The sequence below is a fragment of the Chanos chanos genome, chromosome 6, assembly GCF_902362185.1.
Source record: "Chanos chanos chromosome 6, fChaCha1.1, whole genome shotgun sequence".
Classification (NCBI taxonomy): domain Eukaryota; kingdom Metazoa; phylum Chordata; class Actinopteri; order Gonorynchiformes; family Chanidae; genus Chanos; species Chanos chanos.
In genome coordinates this window covers 2782665-2803397 of record NC_044500.1, presented here as the reverse complement: position 1 = coordinate 2803397, position 20733 = coordinate 2782665, and the positions used below count along the sequence as shown (strand labels likewise).

The 20733-nt window shown below is 40.1% G+C and overlaps 1 protein-coding gene and 1 long non-coding RNA gene across 2 annotated transcripts; both read right to left on the bottom strand.

The window, feature by feature from the left end:
* Positions 1-448: 448 nt before the first annotated feature.
* LOC115815798 (uncharacterized) lies at positions 449-2559 on the bottom strand. The gene is made up of 3 exons (XR_004025397.1): positions 2526-2559; positions 840-950; positions 449-460 (listed from the first exon to the last, which is right to left on the bottom strand). It is a non-coding gene; the product is annotated as an uncharacterized LOC115815798 (long non-coding RNA).
* Positions 2560-17025: 14466 nt separating this feature from the next.
* LOC115814013 (immunoglobulin superfamily member 11-like) lies at positions 17026-20104 on the bottom strand. The gene is made up of 6 exons (XM_030776726.1): positions 20074-20104; positions 19785-19976; positions 19329-19484; positions 18295-18417; positions 17998-18145; positions 17026-17503 (listed from the first exon to the last, which is right to left on the bottom strand). The coding sequence occupies exons 1-6, from the start codon at positions 20102-20104 to the stop codon at positions 17026-17028; spliced, it is 1128 nt and encodes a 375-aa protein (XP_030632586.1).
* Between the last annotated feature and the right edge of the window lie 629 nt (positions 20105-20733).

The window sequence follows — 20733 nt, the reverse complement described above, 5'->3', positions numbered from 1 at the left end:
GGCACGACAACACACACATTCCAGAATAAAATCATCAGACTGAACATGTGGGAGACATTTCACTTTCATCAGTCAAGAATCATGAGCAGATATTTGTTAGCGTCATTATTAATTATGGTTTGTCTTAGTGTGTGTGGAGATCAGGGGTTTGACTGGATTGGACACACACAGTGAGTTCTCATTTTATCCTCATTCATCATCTCTTTTGGGTCCTTTGAACCTAATTCACACATTCACTAGAATATTACTCAAATCTACACTATAACCTCAATGTTAGAGAATGTGCTGTAGTGAAGAGCAGGTCATGTGTGACTCTCAGAGAGATGATCTTACCACAGTATCTCCACTGTACGCTTAGTATTCTTCAGTCCAACAGAGAGCAACTTCACATCAGAATCCTTCAGTTCCCTGTTACTCATCTCCACTTTATGATCTGACAGCTTTTCTTCAACAAACGCCACTGTCAGGACAGTGATCAGATTATTAAACTTAAATACATTTCATAGTCATAAGCACACACTCATAGACACACACACACACACAGCCTTTTTTCTTAAACTAATCAATACTGTACAGAGTTAATTCAGTCATGAACATTGCCTCTGGTCATAAATCTTTTCTGTCAGAAATAAAAGATTTTAATATGATCTAACTGTTCCCAGTCCTATTAATAATTGTATTAATAATTTGATGATAATAGTGAATATCTATAAGATAAACTACTGTTCCTTACAGAGTATGACTGTAGCAAATAAACAGAAATAGTAAATAGTAAAACTGTAACGCAAAGCAGAGTTATATATATATAATAAACAAGATCACAACAGTTGAACAGTTACCTGCTGCTTTCTGTATTTGTCCTTTCCGATACAACAAGATGATCAGCATGATGAGGCAGATCCCTGAGGGAATGATGAGGTTCAGAGCCCTGATGACAGGATTCCTGCAAACTTTACCCCAAACAGCCATTATTCACATTACACATATACATAATCATACTTTACCCCAAACAGCCATTATTCACACTACACATATGCATAATCATACTTTACCCCAAACAGCCATTATTCACATTACACATATACATAATCAAACTTTACCCCAAACAGCCATTATTCACATTACACATTTGCATAATCATACATTACCCCAAACAGCCATTATTCACATTACACATATACATAATCATACTTTACCCCAAACAGCCATTATTCACATTACACATATGCATAATCAAACTTTACCCCAAACAGCCATTATTCACATTACACATATGCATAATCAAACTTTACCCCAAACAGCCATTATTCACATTACACATATACATAATCAAACTTTACCCCAAACCGCCATTATTCACATTACACATATACATAATCATACTTTACCCCAAACAGCCATTATTCACATTACACATATGAATAATCATACGCACATTATTGTTCAAAACCTCACTCACTCATTATCTAAGCCACTAATCCTGATTAGGGTCGCGGGGGGTGCTGGAGCCTATCCCAGCGCTCATAGGGCGAAAGGCGGGGAAACACCCTGGACAGGTCAGGCCAGTCCATCGCAGGGCAGACAAACAGACAAACACACTCACATTCATATAATTTAGTGTCTCAAATTCTAACCTGCACGTCTTTGGACTGTGGGAGGAAACCGGAGTTCCCGGAGGAAACCCACACAGACAACATGCAAACTCCACACAGAAAGGACCCAGGAATCGAACACGAGACCTTCTTGCTGTGAGGCGACGGTGCTACCCACTGCCCTTTGTTCAAAACCTAGTTGCACCAATTTTGTTTAAATCTAATACATGAACACAAATGATGTGAGTAGGGCCCTATTACATCCGTTTCATTTTGTTTTTTTCAAATTCCCTTTAATTTCTTTCCCAAATTCTGTTTTCTTAGATTTACTTTGATTGGATTTTTTTTTATTTTGAACCAAATTTGACCTTCAATTAGTGAACTACAGAGACAAACAATTGAAAATGTAACTGAATTCTGACACATTTGGCATAGTGTATTCAGCACTCTCAAAAGTCCTCAAATCTCAACACTGGAAAAGGTCATTCACTGCATGTGTCTCTATGGGTCTAGTCAATTGTGTGTTGACTAAACTTACAGAGTAGCTGTGGGCCAGACTCATAGTAGTCACTGGGGTGTTGTTCAGCCCAGTATTGTGCAGTTAACTGTGTGCTCCTTCACTTTTTCAACTCAGCTCACTCACCAGATGCTCTTCATTTTGACAGAATGTTTTCTAATGCACATTATTTTTCATAAAACTGGTTGCTCCAATTTTGTTTAAAACTCAGCATAAACATGACAGATGTGAGAGCTGAATCCATGTGAATATTTACATAAAACAAAGATTCAACATTAAATAGTAAATAAAAACATAAACAAGAAAACACAGATTCAACATTAAATAATAAACAAAATAAAAACATGACAGCCAGTTACAGTCATCAAGGGTTTCATAGTCAAATGTGTGTTTGATTCAAAATCAGATCTACTCACATGGGATGAAAATCTCTGTCTCCTTCATGTGGTCTCTCATTATTACTCTACAGAAGAGTCTGTTGGTGTTACTGTCCTGTACAATGACACGTTGTTTCACATTGAAATCCTCTGTCTCTGTATCCTGTGCAGGGAGAATCTCTCCTTCACTGTTCAGCCACAAAACCACAGGCTCTTCAGGATGCCAACCACTAGTTTCACACGACAGACTCAGTCTTCCTGAGTAATCACAGCCCATCACAGTGATCACAGGGTCGGTTCCAACAGCTATTAATAATAAATGAAGACAATATTAACTCTCAGTTATTACAAATGAATCTGAAATGACAAATAAGCAGCTGCTTTGGTTCAATTAAACATGAGTCTCACCTTCAACTATGACTTCAACAGTCACATCATCCTGCCAGCTTTTATTATCAATCAAACATTTATATTGTCCTTCATCAGAGACTCTCACTCTGGAGAGTTTTAATGAAGTGTTGCCTTTCTGCAGTTCCTCTTTAAACAGTGCTGTCCTCCCTCTATAGGACTGAATCTGTCTCTCATTTCTGTCTTCATGGTCTGTGTACAGATGCACTAGAGTGTCTGATCCATGGAGTCTACTCCACTCCACTGTCATGTCCACAGCACTGATGCTGGGTTTGAGAGAACAGGGCAGAACCAGGTCTTCACCAGCTACAGCAACAAGAGGACCAGCTGGACCAACAACCTGAACCTGATCTGGAATCAGAAACAGATACATTCACAGTACATATTACCAGACAGTATGAGAAATCACAGATGCAGTGTGACATGTACTAAACACCAGAGGTGGACAAAGTACACAACCCCATTAACTGAGTCAAAGTATAGATACTCCTGGTCAAATATTACTCCAATACAAGTAAAAGTTGTTCAGTTACATTTTTACTTGAGTTAAAGTACTAGAGTACTTGCTTTTAAAAATACTTAAGCATTCAAAAGTACATTCTCTTTTTAATGTCAAATCATTGTATTGTTGCCATAATGCATTTACAGAGCCTAATGACTCTGAAACAACCTACTGAATGCACTGACTTGCTTGTAGAACCTGTAGAATAAAAAGCTTGTGGAACATGCTACAAAGCCTATAGAAACACAGTTGAAGCGAATGCCTCCTCTATAAAAGACAGTGTATAGCTTCAGTTAAATAGACCCTATGTTAACTTAGATTGGCCTTAAAAGGATGAACACGTTATAATGTTGTAGGCTAGGTTCATTTTACTTCTACTACGTAGCACTGCCTGAAATGTGAAACAGCTGAATGACCGTCGTCACCGCTTGATTCCCGCCCCCTCGCCCTCGCCTCATTGGGACCGGGTCCTGCGTGAATCCAATGTCTTCGCGTGACCTTACTAATAGTACTGTGGTTATCTGACAAGATTAAAACATATAGTTGTGAAAGGACTTTAGTCAGTAACGTTAACTCAGCATTTTCGCTTGCTAACTATTAGTATGCCTCACCAGTGGATTCACACAGAACCCGGTGTTATGTCCCAAACGGTTTCCAAGCCAACTGGAAACATCACAGCCACCTACGACAAAAGTTAGCCGAACACAGCGCGCGAACGCGTACGGGAAGCAGTTAGAATTTACAATTTGGTATTTAGCAGAGCTTTTAGCCAAAGCGACTCACAATAAGTGCATCAGTCAGATTCTATTACCTCATAAAAAGAGATCACAATAAGGCTGTAATTAGCTTTAAAACCAGTTGATTTCAAAAATCTCAGACATGGACTTAAGATATGGCCATGGATGCTCTGGTAGGGAACCTTTATCTTTATCATCTTTACCTGCTGTGATAGCAGTCATCCGTAAAACCGCCAAGTTCAACTGTTAAAAAAATGCAGTCAGCACGCACTTGACTGACAGCATTAGTTTACTGTGATTGGTTTTTCTCCTGTGACGAACACAATATGGCCTATCGCATTTTAGAAAAGAAAATTCATCCGCTGACTTCAAAACTATGCTTCAAACTAATGAGTAACGAGATCTCTCATAGAAATGTAGTGGAGTGAAAAGTACAATATTTCTCCTTCAAATGTGTTGGAGTAAAATGTACTTCAGTACAGTACTCAAGTGAATGTTCTTCGTTTCTGTCACCCCTGCTAAACACACAGGCTGTGTCCGAAATGGCATACTACATACTACTCACATACTAATTATTACGTAAAAGTAGTAAGTAGTATGCAGTACGTGAAAAATAAAAATTTTGCAGTACACGGCAGTTATCCGGATGATGTACTACTCTGGCGAAAATTTCTAGTATACATCCCGAGCTCACTTCGCCGACTACTGCATCCCATGAAGCAACGCGATGATTTCCAACTGTCAAAAAATTTTAAAAACATGGCGGATATTGACAGAACCAGCTTCAACTTCAACTGCAGCTGCAGTTCCGAATATAAATGTATCAGTTGCATATTTTGGTGTAATAAATCTTCATACACTTTCTTATACGGCTACTTTTGATACATATTTGTGGTTGTCGTGTGTTGTTCGATTTTAACAGAACAGATAGCCCAACCGATAGCAAACGTGTAGTACACTACACGAAAGTTCTCACAATTGCGTACCATACTGTATACCAGTGTGTGGAGTAGTGCGCAGTATGCAGTGTATACTAGGCTAGTATGTAGTACCGTAGTATGCCATTTCGGACACAGCCACACACACACATACACACGTAATGGAATAAAAAAAAAGGTCATGTGAAAACATGCATTAAAATTGTATCTGGTAATGCCACTGTATTTTCACATGGTTATTAAGTGGTGATTTGGTTGATCTGTTGTTTTTGTCTAATTGTAAAATGACTGATTGATTACATTGGTCTCTAAAGGTCTTCTTATAGGGCCAGTCTGTCTGTGTCTCATTCATTACACCACTGTACTGAGAGCAGTAGAACATCCTATTGTTTTCAGTTAAATTCATGTTTCCCCCTTTTCAGGTAAGACTGATACTCAAAGTACTGTAGTTCATGTCATTGTGTTGTATATGGTATAAAATATATGTTGATGCTAAAAGTAACATTACAAATGCACTTCATGTTTAAATAAAACATTAAAGTGTTAGCTGAGGGTGGGATGCTTTTTAGTGAGTATCACACAAGGAGAATATGATGGTGCCACGCCCTGTGCTGTTCACTGAGAGACAGAGATGCGAGCAATATTCTTTTGTGTTGACTTATAAAATATGAGAATATTCATGTATTAATGTTATAAGAATGAATTTGTTGTGAAGTTGTTACAGGTGTAATTCTTAGCAATGCTTTGTTTTGTTTTCAAACCAAAGGAAGGAATGCAGATTAAATATAGTTTAAAGGAAAATGTCAAAGTTTAAGACAATTGTGACAGAGGGCTCTGTCTCAGGCCGCGAGCGGCGCCTTTTCCCCCAAGACTAACCACTTTCCCGTAGTTGTACAGTGTTCGTTTGTGTTTGTGCCCTGTTACGTGTACGTCATTCATACATATCGATAATGCACATACTCCAATAAAATACCGCGCTAACTTCGAGGGTGCACACTCGAAGCACGCAGCAGGTTACCCGGTTTCATACACACAAATATTTCCAATTCACGTTCACAGTCTTACAGTTTAAAACACCCCACAAACATCCAGTTACACTTAAATGTTTGTTACCGTCTTTATCAGGTTACACACATCCACAATTACCCAGATAAATGTTTGTCCCGTCTTTATTATACATGTCGCTTGGTTTGAATGTTCGTATTGCGTTGTAATGTTTGTCGGATTGTCGTGTCTCCCTCTGTTTTCTCTGTTTGGTTATCTGTTTGGTTACAGCAGCACGGGACTACCGGTGCAGGGGAGGACCAAACAGAACCATAGGAATGCGAGTTCGTTTATCTGGTTCAGATGGAATAGCGCGTGCGTGATGCACACGGGGGAAGGGGCCACTCCAGGAAAAAGGGTTTTTTACGCTAAAATGTAATGATCGGCTGTTACTAGCCACAAATGGTACAAGTTAAAACGTTACTGTAGAGTGTATATTTGAGTTTGTGATTGTGTATATGTACGGGAGTGAATAATTAATTGCCATTTTATTTTAAATCAACAAAGGGAAGATGGTATGTTCCGAGGGGAGGGGCTTACAGTACACATGTTTTTTTTCCATCATTGTAGGTTAACAGAGTCAGGGGAACAGAGCGTAACTGTGGTGTAGTGAATTGAATTTAGTGAGAATTGATAGTAGCAATTTGTTTATTTATATATTTTTGTTTGTTTGTTTGTTTGTTTGTTTTCTTGTAAATATATATATACATATTCTTTCACTGTAAATATTTGCTATTTTGGACATTTTTTTCACTTTTCTTCACTTTGGATTGGGACCATTTTTTGTTTGCACTGTAAATAACACACCTTGGACTTACATGCTAGTTGCGGCGGAGCGATTTTTTTTGTTTGTTCTGGTGCGTTTTGGGCAACCCGAACCCCTGTTCGGCTTCACCTTACCACGCAATGATACTGGTAAAATGTTTATATGCATATTTTGTTGAAATTAGAGGGATATTTAACTTTAAACATTGTGAGAGCTTTACAAGTTAAAAGGCAAAAAGGGGGCTATTCACAAGAACTTTCTACAGTAATAGCTGAAGGTAATAATTCATTATGGTTTATGGAGAATGTTGTTGAAGGTGAAATTCATACACTTTGGTCGTCTTCAGAGTAGGGTCTTATAGAAACTACATTAATGTCTGTGATAAAGTCAAACTGAGGTTATTTCTCTCATGACTCAGATGATGTGCCATTGATTCTTTTCATTGAAACTGTTTCTTAAGCAAATGATATTTCATGACACCACTGAATTGAGAGCAGTAACTGCATTTATATTTTCACTCTTTAGGGAGTGTTACACACACAGCTTGTCTTTATATCCTGATGAGGACTAGCCATAGATTCCCACTTCACATCAAAGAGACTGTTTTACTATAACACAAGAATATGATCCTAGTGATTCTTATCGCTTTAATTTGGAAGAAATGCATAAATAAAGTTTATCATCATTGTGTGTTGTGCATCAGTGTGAGCCTGAAACCTCTTCCAACCGTAAATGCAGCTTTAATCATTTGGATTCAGAGAGAGTTCAGTTCTTTTCAACACGTTTATCCTTCAAAGACACACATTTTCAGACTGTGGTAGGAGTAGCTAGATGGTAAAGTCACTTATAACAAGAGGACAAAACGGAGTAACACAACCCAACATATACAGTGTTTTTATAAGTATTTCAGTGGAGATGTGTCCTACCTGATTTGGACAATGCTGAAAAATGAAGAAACAGGAGATTCACCAAAATCACCTTCATTCCTGAATGAGACAGAACTACAAAAAGGGAAAAAAACATCATTCAAACTGTTGATAAATAGATGACATTGCCCAGAACAAAAGAAGACTAACCATTCTAACCTCAAATAAAACAAATAAATAAAAAATAATATACTGAAAATATTGAACATTAACCAGTCTGCAAATCAGTTTTCGATGTCGATAACAGAACTGGAAACGTTATGATAATCACATTAAACAGACGATTTGTCTCCACGGTCGAGTCTACCCTTCTTGTCTGTTTCGTCTTGTTACGCCATTTACTTCGTTTACGTCTTGTTACGTCTGTCGTGCGTGATATGCACCATTAGATACACCCAGAGATCGTCTTTTCTATGTGTTATTGTCCCAACCATTTAGGCTGAACTCAGTCTTGATGGTAGGAAGGTGCGCAATGATGCAAAATAAAAGGATAAGTCGTCAGAAAAATAAATTCGCAAGTAAAGCACAGATACCTGAAAACTCTACTTAAGAACAGTAACGAAGTGTTTGTACTTCCTCGCTTCCCACCTCTGCCTGACGAGTGTGTATATATATACGAGTGTGTGTGTATATATATATATATATATATATATACTGCACAATAGCAGCACATCAAAAAACGATAAAAATGATTAAATTTTAGAATTTCGACTATTACAATCTTCATCAGTCTAGATGCCAGTAAAACATATTCATGCCTCACGCCTGAGATCACTGCAGCGGTGACTCCATCTTAAGTCATTTGGAGTGAAAGAGAAAAACTCTTTTTATCACGCTTATCCCTCCAATGCTGTCATGTCCGAAGTTTTTTTACGAGCAGATGGGAAACAAACAAAAACTACATAATAACAATAATACTGACGAGGATAGCTGTATCCATGATTTCAGAGATGTTTTAACAGTTTTCTTTAAGGTCTTACTGAAATAGTCACAGCACTGTTTACACTTTCGATTTCACAGCTCGTAAAAATACTTACCAAGTTTGTGGACAAACACGCTGATCGCAACTGGATCCTTCTCGCTACTAGTGTAGTACATTACACCGATTTGATGAGCTCGGTTAACTGTTCATTGTCCATTTGTTCTGAAAAGTAATCTTTGCTCGCAATTCATAACCCCACCAAAAACTACGCCCAAAATGGAGGCTCTTCAGCAAATAATGTTGAACAGGAAGACATTCTTAGTTTCGCTTTCACATAAGTGGAATGACATCATTAAGCTCCTCTCTCTTCAGTACTGATGGACTTTTTCCCATGTAATTATACACAAAATGTCTCCATAAGCACTAAAGCAGTCTCAGAGCTGATTAGCGAAGAAATATAAATGTTTGATGTTTCAGGACTTACTGTTAACAGTCAAACGGTCAAACTCCATATAGCTTCAGTCACACCCTTAAGTCGGTTTAATTGAACACTCAGCATACAAACCTTGTTGGAGCCGTTTTGAAGTTTTGAAATATTGTGTTTGCTGGGTAAATGCTGAGTAATTTTCATGATCACTGAACTAACTGTTTTTAAGTGTCTCTTCTATTATTGCAAATAACCCCACATAAAATAAGAACTACAATGTCGGCTGCACTGAACCGCCCTCAGAAGTGGTGTTGGAAGACCACTACAAACCTAAAACCTGTCAGAGATCCACTGCTGGCCATGGGGTGTGTGTGTGTGTGTGTGTGTGTGTGTGTGTCTGTCTGTCTGTCTGTGCTGCAACATGTCCAAATAATTTTTTCAGTTTTGAAGTTGAAGTCAGATATGTAATGTGTTTAATGGAGCAGGTAAAAATATGATTAGTAAAAATCTTTTTGTTGTATAACTCCTAAAGAGAAAGACATTTATAAAGTCATGCTTTTTTCATAATGTAAAAGTCTTATTATTTTGGTCTTTAATACTCAAGGTATTAATGTACTGTCATATCGTACATATTTGTTATAAATGTTACCATTATGTTGTCATTTGATTGTAGTTGCAGTGTCTTCCAACTGGTCACTTCATTTAGATGCCCCAGGGGTTTCCATAGATTCCAAAATGATATTTATTGTTGTTACAGTGTACATTTGTTGTGATATGAGTAATGATAAATTATTGGTTGAAAATTAATTTCATTTAAACAATTAATAAATCCATCAATTCATAAATCAGTTGAAAAACCATATGCCTGCTGGCGTCTCCAAACCTTTCCACCCAGACTTCCAAACTCAAACTCCTTTGTCTCCCCATGCACCCCTCTAATGAGCACAGGTGAACCATTTAACCCTTCATGCCCCATTACAAGGGCACAAGTTAATCCCTCTGCCAGCAGGTGTCAGTAAAGAACCTAAATCAGAAATGGCTCCTACAGTAGTATTACTGGAGCCCATTTCTAATTTAGAGTCAGTCTCTTAGTTTGGAAGGGAAATGGTTCAGAGTGTCTAATCACTTCCTATCACTTTTACTAATCAACTACCAGTCACAGTAAAGCTATGGAGCACTGTGGCAGGGTGAAACCGAACAGGGGTTCGGGTTGCCCAAAACGCACCAAAAATAAACAAAAATGGCTCCGCCGCAAATAGCACGTAAGTGCAAGGTGTTTTATTTACAGTGCAACAACAAAAAAAAGTCCCAACCAAAGTGAAGAAAACTGAAATACATGTCCAAAATGGCAAATATTTACAGGAAACAAAAAAAATGTATATATATTTAAAAAAAAACAAACAAACAAAAAATATATATAGAGGTAAACAAACAAATAAATAAATAAATAAACCAATAAACAAACAAATCACTACTTTCAATTTCACTTTCAACTCACTTCAATTCTCCACAGCTACACTCTGTCACTCTCCTGACTCCCTCAACATACAATGATTGGAACCCCTCTTTTCATTCATAAGCCCCTCCCCCAGAACATACCACATTCGTTCTGTTTAAAAATAAAAATAATATTGCCCATCCTAATAATTTTAGTGTACAAACAGAATTACCACAACTTTTATACACATTTTATACACATAATTTATACATTCACAATTTCACCTATCCCCATAATTTCCATAAATCATCACCTTTCCACCTCCAACTCCTTCGCTAGGTTTATGGTCCCTCCCGCTCCTACACTGCGCATGCGTACCTCAGGTCAACCTCGATAAACTAGCCTGTGTTGCTCCAGCTCGGTTTGGCCCTCCCCTGCACCGATAGTTGTACCCCGCTATGGCACAGACAAACAGACACACGGAGAGAGGAAACGAGGAACAGAGGAAGACAAGACAACGAACAAAATCCTATAACAAAACAAAAGACATTTAAACCAAACACCAAGTACAATAAAGACGGGACCAAACATTTCAATGAGTAATTGTGTGTGTTTGTAACCTGATAAAGACGGTAACGGTAAAACAAACAACAGTAAAGACGCTAACAAACCTTTAGGTGTAATTGGGGGTGTTTGTGGGGTGTTTTAAACTGTAAGATTGTGAACGTGAATTGGACATGTTTGTGTGTACGAAACCGGGTAACCTGCTGCGTGCTTCGAGTGTGCACCCTCGAAGCTAACGCATTATGTTATTGGAATCTGTGTATTATAGATATGTATGAATGGTGTACACATAACATGACACAAACACGAACGAACACTGTACAACTACGGGAAAGTGGTTAGTTTGTGGGAGAAAGACGCCGCCCGCGGCCTGAGACAGAGCCCTCTGTCACAAGCACCTACTCATATCTCCATATGAGAATTTACTAAAACTGTTTATTAAAGGTAAGAGTAAACATAGGTAGCTTGCAATGTATTGTCTCCAAGAAGAACAAGAAGAAGAAGAAGTGCATTTATTTAACCCATCCTGTACACCCACACTGGAGTTTTTAACCCATCATAACACCCACACTGGAGTATTTAACCCATCCTATACCCCCACACTGGACCATTTAACCCATCCTAACACCCACACTGGAGTATTTAACCCATCCTATACCCCCACACTGGAGTATTCAACCCATCATAAACACCCACACTGGAGTATTTAACCCATCCTAACACGCACACGGGAGCATGTAACCCATTATAAACACCCACACTGGAATATTTAACCCATATTATACCGCCACACTGCAGTATTTAACCGATCCTATACCCCCACACTGGAGTATTTAACCCATTCTATACTCCCACACTGGAGTATTTAACCCATCCTATACCCCCGCACTGGACCATTTAACCCATCCTAACACCCACACTGGAGTATTTAACCCATCCTAACACGCACACGGGAGCATGTAACCCATTATAAACACCCACACTGGAGTATTTAACCCATCCTATACCCCCACACTGGAGTATTTAACCCATCATAAACACCCACACTGGAGTATTTAATCCATCCTATACCCCCACACTGGAGCAGTGGGCAGTCCAGGGACCAACTCCAGTTCTTTTTGCCAGTGCCTTGGTCCAGGTCACTGATGGGAGTATTAATTCTTGCATACATGTCTTTGATGGTGGGAGGAAACTGGGGCACCTGGAGGAAACCCACACAAACCTGGGGAGAACATGCAAACTCCGCACAGAGTGGACCTGGGATAGCCCAGATTCGAACCCAGGGCCGTCTTGCTGTGAGGCAACAGGGCTACCCACATAGATACAGTTAAGCCCAAAATTATTCATACCCATGCCAAATTTGGATTTATGGTGAATTTTTGTTTGACCGATAGGTTTCATCTGGCTGGAAATGGCATAAATAAGTGAAAAATAAGAAGGTAAGACATTGTGTCAGAGATGTCAATGATCAGTTTCAACTATTTCTACGTTTTTTTTACATTTTTACCAAAAACACCAAAATGATTCACACTCCATTCAAATTGTTACATATTTTTGAGAAAATGCAAGCTTCTGTACCATCCCAAATGGTCTTGGTAATTTTTACCATGTTCTAGAACATTCTAATCAACTATAAATTGAGAACAGTACATGCAGTAGTTCTCTAGGCAGTTAATGGTCAATTGCAAGTCATGGCTAAAACCAAAAAGCTTAGTGAGGACTTCTAGTTGCACATTAGGGCTGCTCATGAGGTGGGTAAAGGCTATAAAGTCATATCCAAGTGTTTTCAAGTGCCAGTGGCCACAGTGCAAAGCATAATCAAAAAGTACTACACAATCTAAGAGTCCTACAATGTAAAAAAATCTGAAAGGGAGGGGTAGGAAGCCAAAAGTGACCCCTGCGCTGGCAAGAATGGTAGTGCAAGAGGCCAAGAAGAATCCAAGGATCACCACCAAGGCCATCCTGATGAATCTGAGCAATTAGGGTACCTAATCTGTCAGCCATTTTGGTGTATCCACAGGCATTCATGGTGCCATCTGTAAATGTCATCTCCCTAACCGTAGGCTTCCACACAGTGAAACATCTTGTGAATTTTGCCCTGAGAAATTTCGCTCTGGGGCGAGGTAGTGAAAACAGCAAGCAAGTCACCTTTCTCAAAATACCAGTGGTCCACAGTGGTCTATTTACCTCGACTAGAGCCACTGAGAGAGTTTTTTTCTACCACTCTGGCCCCGACTAAGTTCATGTAACATGTAAACAACAACACGTGTTGATGCAGACACAAATGGTTGCCCATACATATAAAAATCATATACATCTTTTCATGCTACATGTAGCCTTTAGTCTCCGCCATATTGGTCAGACTTTTTTTGTTACTCCCACCTCTCTAAAGAACATCGCACATCAAACACGTCACACACGCTGAACTGACTGGCGGTTCTCATTTCATAGAGTTGAGAAATCGGCCTCTCAGTTTGGCTTGCCTTGGTGAATTTCACCCCTGTGTAACTTGAATGGGACAAAGTGAAACTGGCTGCAGTGGAAGTGAACTGTAAGACATTTTAGACTGTATTAGCGCAGTTATAGTGAGGAGACATGAAACAGCAGTGATACGACTGTATTAGTGCAGTTATAGTCAGGAGACATGAAACAGCAGCGATATGACTGTATTAGTGCATTTATAGTCAGGAGACATGAAACAGCAGTGATATGACTGTATTAGTGCAGTTCTAGTCAGGAGACATGAAACAGCAGTGATATGACTGTGTTAGTGCAGTTCTAGTCAGGAGACATGAAACAGCAGTGATATGACTGTGTTAGTGCAGTTATAGTCAGGAGACATGAAACAGCAGTGATATGACTGTATTAGTGCAGTTATAATCAGGAGACATGAAACAGCAGTGATATGACTGTATTAGTGCAGTTATAGTCAGGAGACATGAAACAGCAGTGTGAATGACTGTGTTAGTGCAGTTCTAGTCAGGAGACATGAAACAGCAGTGATATGACTGCATTAGTGCAGTTATAGTCAGGAGACATGAAACAGCAGTGTGAATGACTGTGTTAGTGCAGTTCTAGTCAGGAGACATGAAACAGCAGTGTGAATGACTGTGTTAGTGCAGTTCTAGTCAGGAGACATGAAACAGCAGTGATATCACTGTATTAGTGCAGTTCTAGTCAGGAGACATGAACCAGCAGTGATATGACTGCATTAGTGCAGTTCTAGTCAGGAGACATGAAACAGCAGTGATATGACTGTGTTAGTGCAGTTATAGTCAGGAGACATGAAACAGCAGTGATATGACTGTATTAGTGCAGTTATAGTCAGGAGACATGAAACAGCAGTGACATGACTGTATTAATGCAGTTCTAGTCAGGAGACATGAAACAGCAGTGATATGACTGTATTAGTGCAGTTATAGTCAGGAGACATGAAACAGCAGTGATATGACTGTATTAGTGCAGTTCTAGTCAGGAGACATGAAACAGCAGTGATATGACTGTATTAGTGCAGTTCTAGTCAGGAGACATGAAACAGCAGTGATATGACTGTATTAGTGCAGTTATAGTCAGGAGACATGAAACAGCAGTGATATGACTGTATTAGTGCAGTTATAGTCAGGAGACATGAAACAGCAGTGATATGACTGTATTAGTGCAGTTCTAGTCAGGAGACATGAAACAGCAGTGATATGACTGTATTAGTGCAGTTATAATTGGTCCTGATTTACAGTTTCAACTCCTGTTTTCCCTTAACCTTGTTCATAAGACAGGGCAAAATGACAGAAGAGATTCAATATTATTTCATTCATATTGACCTCTGTCTTTATTTCATCTTAATTATATTTTATTCATGTTCATGATGTAATTCTATAGTAAAGTGTGATATAAAATTTGTCTCATTGAAGACTGTGGTGAGTTCAGGTATCTGCCCTGTCTGTCTGATCCACTCTGTACAGGTTTGTGTGAAAACTCTTTACTGTTCTGTGTTTAGTGTCATAGAAAAATACTGTGATTTTCCTCTTTGACCTCAGCACTGATTCATATGAAAAGGGAGCAGTGATCTGTGTTGTGAAATGAGTCTGATTGTTCAGTAATTCCATAGAAACACTGATACACAGTATATGTCACTTCCTCCTGTTTTGTAAAAATGTATTTCAGACAAGCAGTAAAGTAATAAGGACGCCACTATCGCTCATCTCTGTATTTGTATTTGTATTTGTGTTTGTATTTGTATTTGAATTTGTATTTATTTTTGTACTTCTGTTTGTATTTTGAGTGTAGAGCAGGCACACTGCTGATATAAGAAGCATGTAACGAGAAGTAACAAGGTCAACTGAACCTCTGTTGGCTTCACCTTTATTGCGGCAGGATTTATAAAAATCGTTGAACTTGAGAAATGTTGGAGAGACTGTGTACTAGATCTTACACAACCCGAGTTAAAACAGATCTTTACACCATGTTTTTAAATTGTTCAGCAATCCAAGTAAAATGGTGATTTGGGAGAAATTTAGTACAAAGAGCAGTGTTTGATATTTCACTGTCATTATCTGTATGAATCTGTAACCAGATCAAACAAACTGCGTCTATGAAGCCAAAGTCACATCCAAATAAAACGTGTAGGTGATTTCCATTGGACAAAAGAATGTTTTAATTCACATTCAAGCCTACCAGTAGTTACAATATTTACAGTATTTAAAAAACCAAACAAACAAACCACAAAAAGTTCATCTTTTCAAACATCTTTAAGTATAATATTCTCATGAAGTATATAGGGCATCATAAAAGATCTCTACTCTTGGATTGAAAGCAGCACCGTAGTGGAAATGGACTTTGTTACATAAAGAAACTGTACAGAAGTGAATTTTCTCAACGCTGTTGATGTTTGTAGAAATGGAGATTCAAGTTTTATTACTCAAGGTGAAAGAAAGTTTCTCAGACTGTTGTATTTCCATATTCAGTCAGTTTAAAAATGTTGATCAAAAAACCTACTCATTGACTATTTTTGACTAATTTCTCTTAATGTTGGTTTTAGAGGTAGGCTATGACTAGAACATGTGTAGTGCTGTGTTAGGGCTTTGATTATTAAGACTCATCTAAAAAAACTGTGTCATTTAGTCTGAGTCAGACTTAGAAAACACATGAGGGAGACGTCTCCAGTGCAGACAGTGACATAGGCACCGTAACTAAACAACAGCTGTGAGAATCTCTGTGGAAACATGACAGTCTCTTCTGGATTTCTCTTCTCTTTGTGTCAAAAGTCATCAGCCACTGATCCCTCGACCACTGAAACACCCCATTCTTCAGAAACCAAAGGTCACATCTCTAATCCAATACATTTTTCTCCAAAGCCTTTCAGAGACTGTAGAAACACCATTTAGACTGAGTAGTTTCTTCTCCCCTCATATATTCAAACAGAATAAACAACCTGACTATACAATAAAAACAATTAGACAAATTTATGTTATTCTGATGCTTTTGAAATAGACATACATGCACATTCATTTCTTATTTTTTTTCTGAAATGATCTGTCCTTTATTGTTTGGGGAGGACACTGGACAAGGCTCCTTAATGGCCGTTTGGACATGTTGCTCTTAAACTACACTCCCTACCAATTAGAAACCTTCAGACAAATAGTTTTCTCTGTGAAGCCCTGGATTCTTGCTGAGCTGTCTCTGCACAGGCAGGGAACCCAGTTTATTGCCAGACCAGTGACATCAGAAGATAGAGACAATGGCAAGAGGAGGAGGACCTCAGGTTCTCTTCAGTAATGGAGCAAAACGTTGGCATCAGATGAATGGCGTTACAAAAGCCAGTCTGTTATTTTTGTTTGGAGGAGGTTCTTTCGTTTGTTGGTTTGTGTCTGTTAGACCAGAGAGCCAGCTCTGCTCTGCGCTGGCACCATTACAGGCACAGCGCCCATGCGCTCCAGCGTGGCCTGGCTCACGGCGTAGGAATGCGTGTGTTGTCCGTGCCCAAGCACCGCTGGCGTGGCGGTGGGCGGTCGCAGGCTGAGGGAGCCGTTACTTCTGGTCATGACGGGCAGTGAGGGAACGGAGTTAGTGGTGACCACCAGAGTCTTGGGTGGAGGGAGGGTGTGGCTGCCATTGGTGTAATTGGGCATGGTGTTGGTGGCCCCCACGCCGTGGCTTCCGGCGGTGAAGGTTTGCCTGGTGTCCCCGTTGTAGCGGGTGTAGGAGTTGGTGTCGTAGTTTGATTTGGGGTTGTGCCAGTAGCGGCTGTTGTAGGTGTTTGTGGACGTAAGAGTGTCGTTCTCTGAGGACGAGGCATCGGCGTGGAACGCTTTCACAGATGACGACCTCTTCGGGGGAAGGTCATCTTCCCTGAGACAGTCAGGCAAGTGAGAACACATTAGCTTCATGACAAATTGACCAGCAAAGGTATTATGAGTTTATGATCAACAACAACACATGTTGCTCATGCTGGAAATATCCATAATCCACTTGTTAGGCCTGTAACTGTCACACACCCATGATCCCTGTGCCTGGTAAACTCATTCCTTTTATGCAACATACCTGTTACTGCTGTGAATCAAATCTGTGTTACAAATGTAGCACCTGTAACATTTATAAGAAACACAGGCTTTTTTTGTTCGCATCCTCATTCTTATAGCATTTGTAACGCTCACACTTGCAACACCTCTAAAACGTGTTACACCTGTAGTAAGATCTGTAATGTACCTGTAAATACTGTACTCTTCTTACATTGAAAACACAAGTGTAACAGCTGTACCAAACACCTGGAACTTAATTGAACTGAAAGCGAGCGAGGCACTGGTCCGTGATTGGGAATAAGTGCTGCGCTGGTGGGATCTAACCTGATCTCATTGGGAACCTCGTCCTCCTCATACTTGTTCTTATTCCTCCAGCAGAAGAGAGTGACCAGGACCAAGAGGGAGCAGATGATGAGGGCCAGCACTCCGGTGGCGATGGTGCCGGCGATGAGAGCCACGCTCTGCGGCTGGGCTGCGGGACAGAAAGACGGGTCACGTGTCAAACGGGCCGTGAACAGGCCGGCGATGAGATCACGTTTGTCACGTTTGAAAGCCGCTGACTGAGTCTGCTCTTTACAGAGGCCCTGTCTCGTCTGCTGTGCTCAGTGCTCGCTGACTTACGCGCTATGACTTGCAGGTTAAGTAGGCAGGTGCTCTTTCCGATGGCGTTGGAGGCTGTACACTGGTAGAGACCAGACGTGCCAGTGCTGATGTTTCTGAGCATCACTGTTCCAAGCATCTGGTCTGTAAAGCAATTCACAGCATTTCCTGCTTACAGAGGATTCATTAGCAAGGTGCTTGTACAAGTCTCTCCTACTAGGGGGAGAGGCTGTTAAAATGAAAAAAAAAGTAAAGTAAAGTAAAAAAAGGGAAAGTAATAGAAAAAGATTTTCTTGGTGTATATATAGTCAGATTTACACAGAAGTCATGTCGCATATATAAATATAGTGAGCATTTAAACATTTATAAACATTTTTATATTACATTATAGCTATAAAAAGAATTTATGAAATTGTCAGGTTCAGTCAAAATTTTTCTGAAATTAGATCAGTGCTCACATGGAAAATCAACCAACACAGCTGTGATTTTGCAATACCAAGAGTTGACAGAGGGGGGCGCCAAAGTAAATATACCTTTTTTGAATGAAATGGCTGTGTAGAGTAGCAGATGCAGAGATGATGTGTAGGTAAAGACTACTGCTTTAAAGAGAAGGCTACTGCGTGGAGAACAGTTTCCTATTCATCCTTCTCTGCTGTACTTCTCCACAGTGGGGATGGATGAAGTTCCTCTGTACATATTTCTCTAAGTGGACACACTGTTCAGTTTAAAGGGCTTTGTCTACATTTGAATGGACAGTATGTGAACTGAAGTCTGGAGTCTTCATATCTGTAGCCTTGTTTTAATGCAGCAGTGAGACATTCAGCGTTTCACTGTCACGTTTGGAAAGAAGAGGAAAAACGACCAATCACAAGCGTACACGAGAGTACCCATAAACACACCTCACACACGCACACACACACACACACTGACTCACGTACACACAGTGGACCAGCCAGGGTAGTTGCCACTAGGAGAAAGTCAGAGCAGTGAAAATGCAGCTCATTTACCAATGAAGGTGGGGCAAAAGGACACGCCCACGGCCAGGGGCTTAATACCTTGCATGGCGTTGTGGGGGAGCTTGGGAACGGACTCCAGTTTCTCCCAGGCATAGGTGGGCGTGGGAATGCCCTCCTCTGATCCACACATCAGCATAACGTCACTGCCTACATCCAGAGAACCCTGGACACGACAGGTCGGGAGGGAGGGTGGCACTGAGAGAGAGAGAGAGACATGCACACATAGAGACAGACAGGCAGAGAGAGAGACACATACACATACATGGACAGTCATACACACACACAGACAGTCAGAGAAAGAGAGAGAGAGAGTCAGTATAAACCTTAAACATCTACACACAGAGATGTTGATGCTGGAGAGTCTACAGGGCTGGAATGTTGGGACTGACTGATCAACTGATTCATGATTTAAGTGAGAACCTGTCACAGCTAAACTGTCTTCTGCTGTATATACAGGGACACAGATCAAGTTTTACTGTCCCGTCCTGTCCTTACCCAGCACAGTGAGTCCAATCACACCGATGTTACGGCCGCCGCGGTCGGGCAGGTTGTTGACTAAACACTGGTAGGTCCCTGTGTCTGAGAGCTGGGTGTTGTTAATGAAGAAGGAGGCACTTGTACTGGGCATGGTGGCCACAAAGCCCACCCTGCCATTCATGCGATTGGCTAAACTAAACACCTGCCCCCCTGGTAGATAATCACCTGTCAGACGTAGTCCCCTTATCTGTCCTTCTCCTACCTGTCAAACACAGTCAGTGTCGTTCTCTCTCTCACACACACAGACCTCTGCCAGGCTTGCCCCTTGTGAGAGTCATATAGTGAAATCATATGGTTACACTATGCAGTCAAATCGTATGCTGAAATCATATCACCTGTGTTTTCTCTCTGCGCTGACAGCCACAGAAAAAAAAACATGAAAGATTTAACAGCAAGGGCTGTAGGACTGCACAGGATACAGTGTGGTGTGTGTGTGTGTGTGTGTGTGTGTTTAATCTATGGGATAAACGCAAAAGATTATGGTAAACATGCGCGAGCACACACACACACACACACTCACACACACACACTCACACAGAGCTGTAGGCCACAGTGACCAAGAAATCAGGTCATTAAGGGTCAGAGTGTATGTACACACTGCAATAAGTACATTAGTCACATATATCATTCATTTAACACAAGTCAAAAACACCCTGACAATAGGTTTCAATTCCCTGCTCCACTGACTCCAGACAGAGACTGGAGAAAGTTGATTTGAAGGGGTGAAGGCTCTTACTGTTAGATGGGCCAAGATAAATAAAAAGCCATAGACGTCATTTACACTGGGGACACTGGGGACATGTCCCCACCACTTTTTATTGTAGCCCATTTTGTCCCCACCACTTTCTGAAAGCCTTTAGTTAGTTGAATTTAATAATGATTGAAATTACGTTGATACATAGTCCTA

Bases quoted from the DNA above. Each gene is read 5' to 3' on its own strand.
- LOC115814013 (XM_030776726.1), bottom strand. From the start codon at position 20,104: ATGACTCTCACAAGGGGCAAGCCTGGCAGAG. The intron at 19,485-19,784 runs GTAAGGACAGGA...TCTCTCTCTCAG, and splicing joins GATTGGACTCACTGTGCTGG to TGCCACCCTCCCTCCCGACC. The intron at 18,146-18,294 runs GTAAGTCAGCGA...TCTGTCCCGCAG, and splicing joins TAACCTGCAAGTCATAGCGC to CCCAGCCGCAGAGCGTGGCT.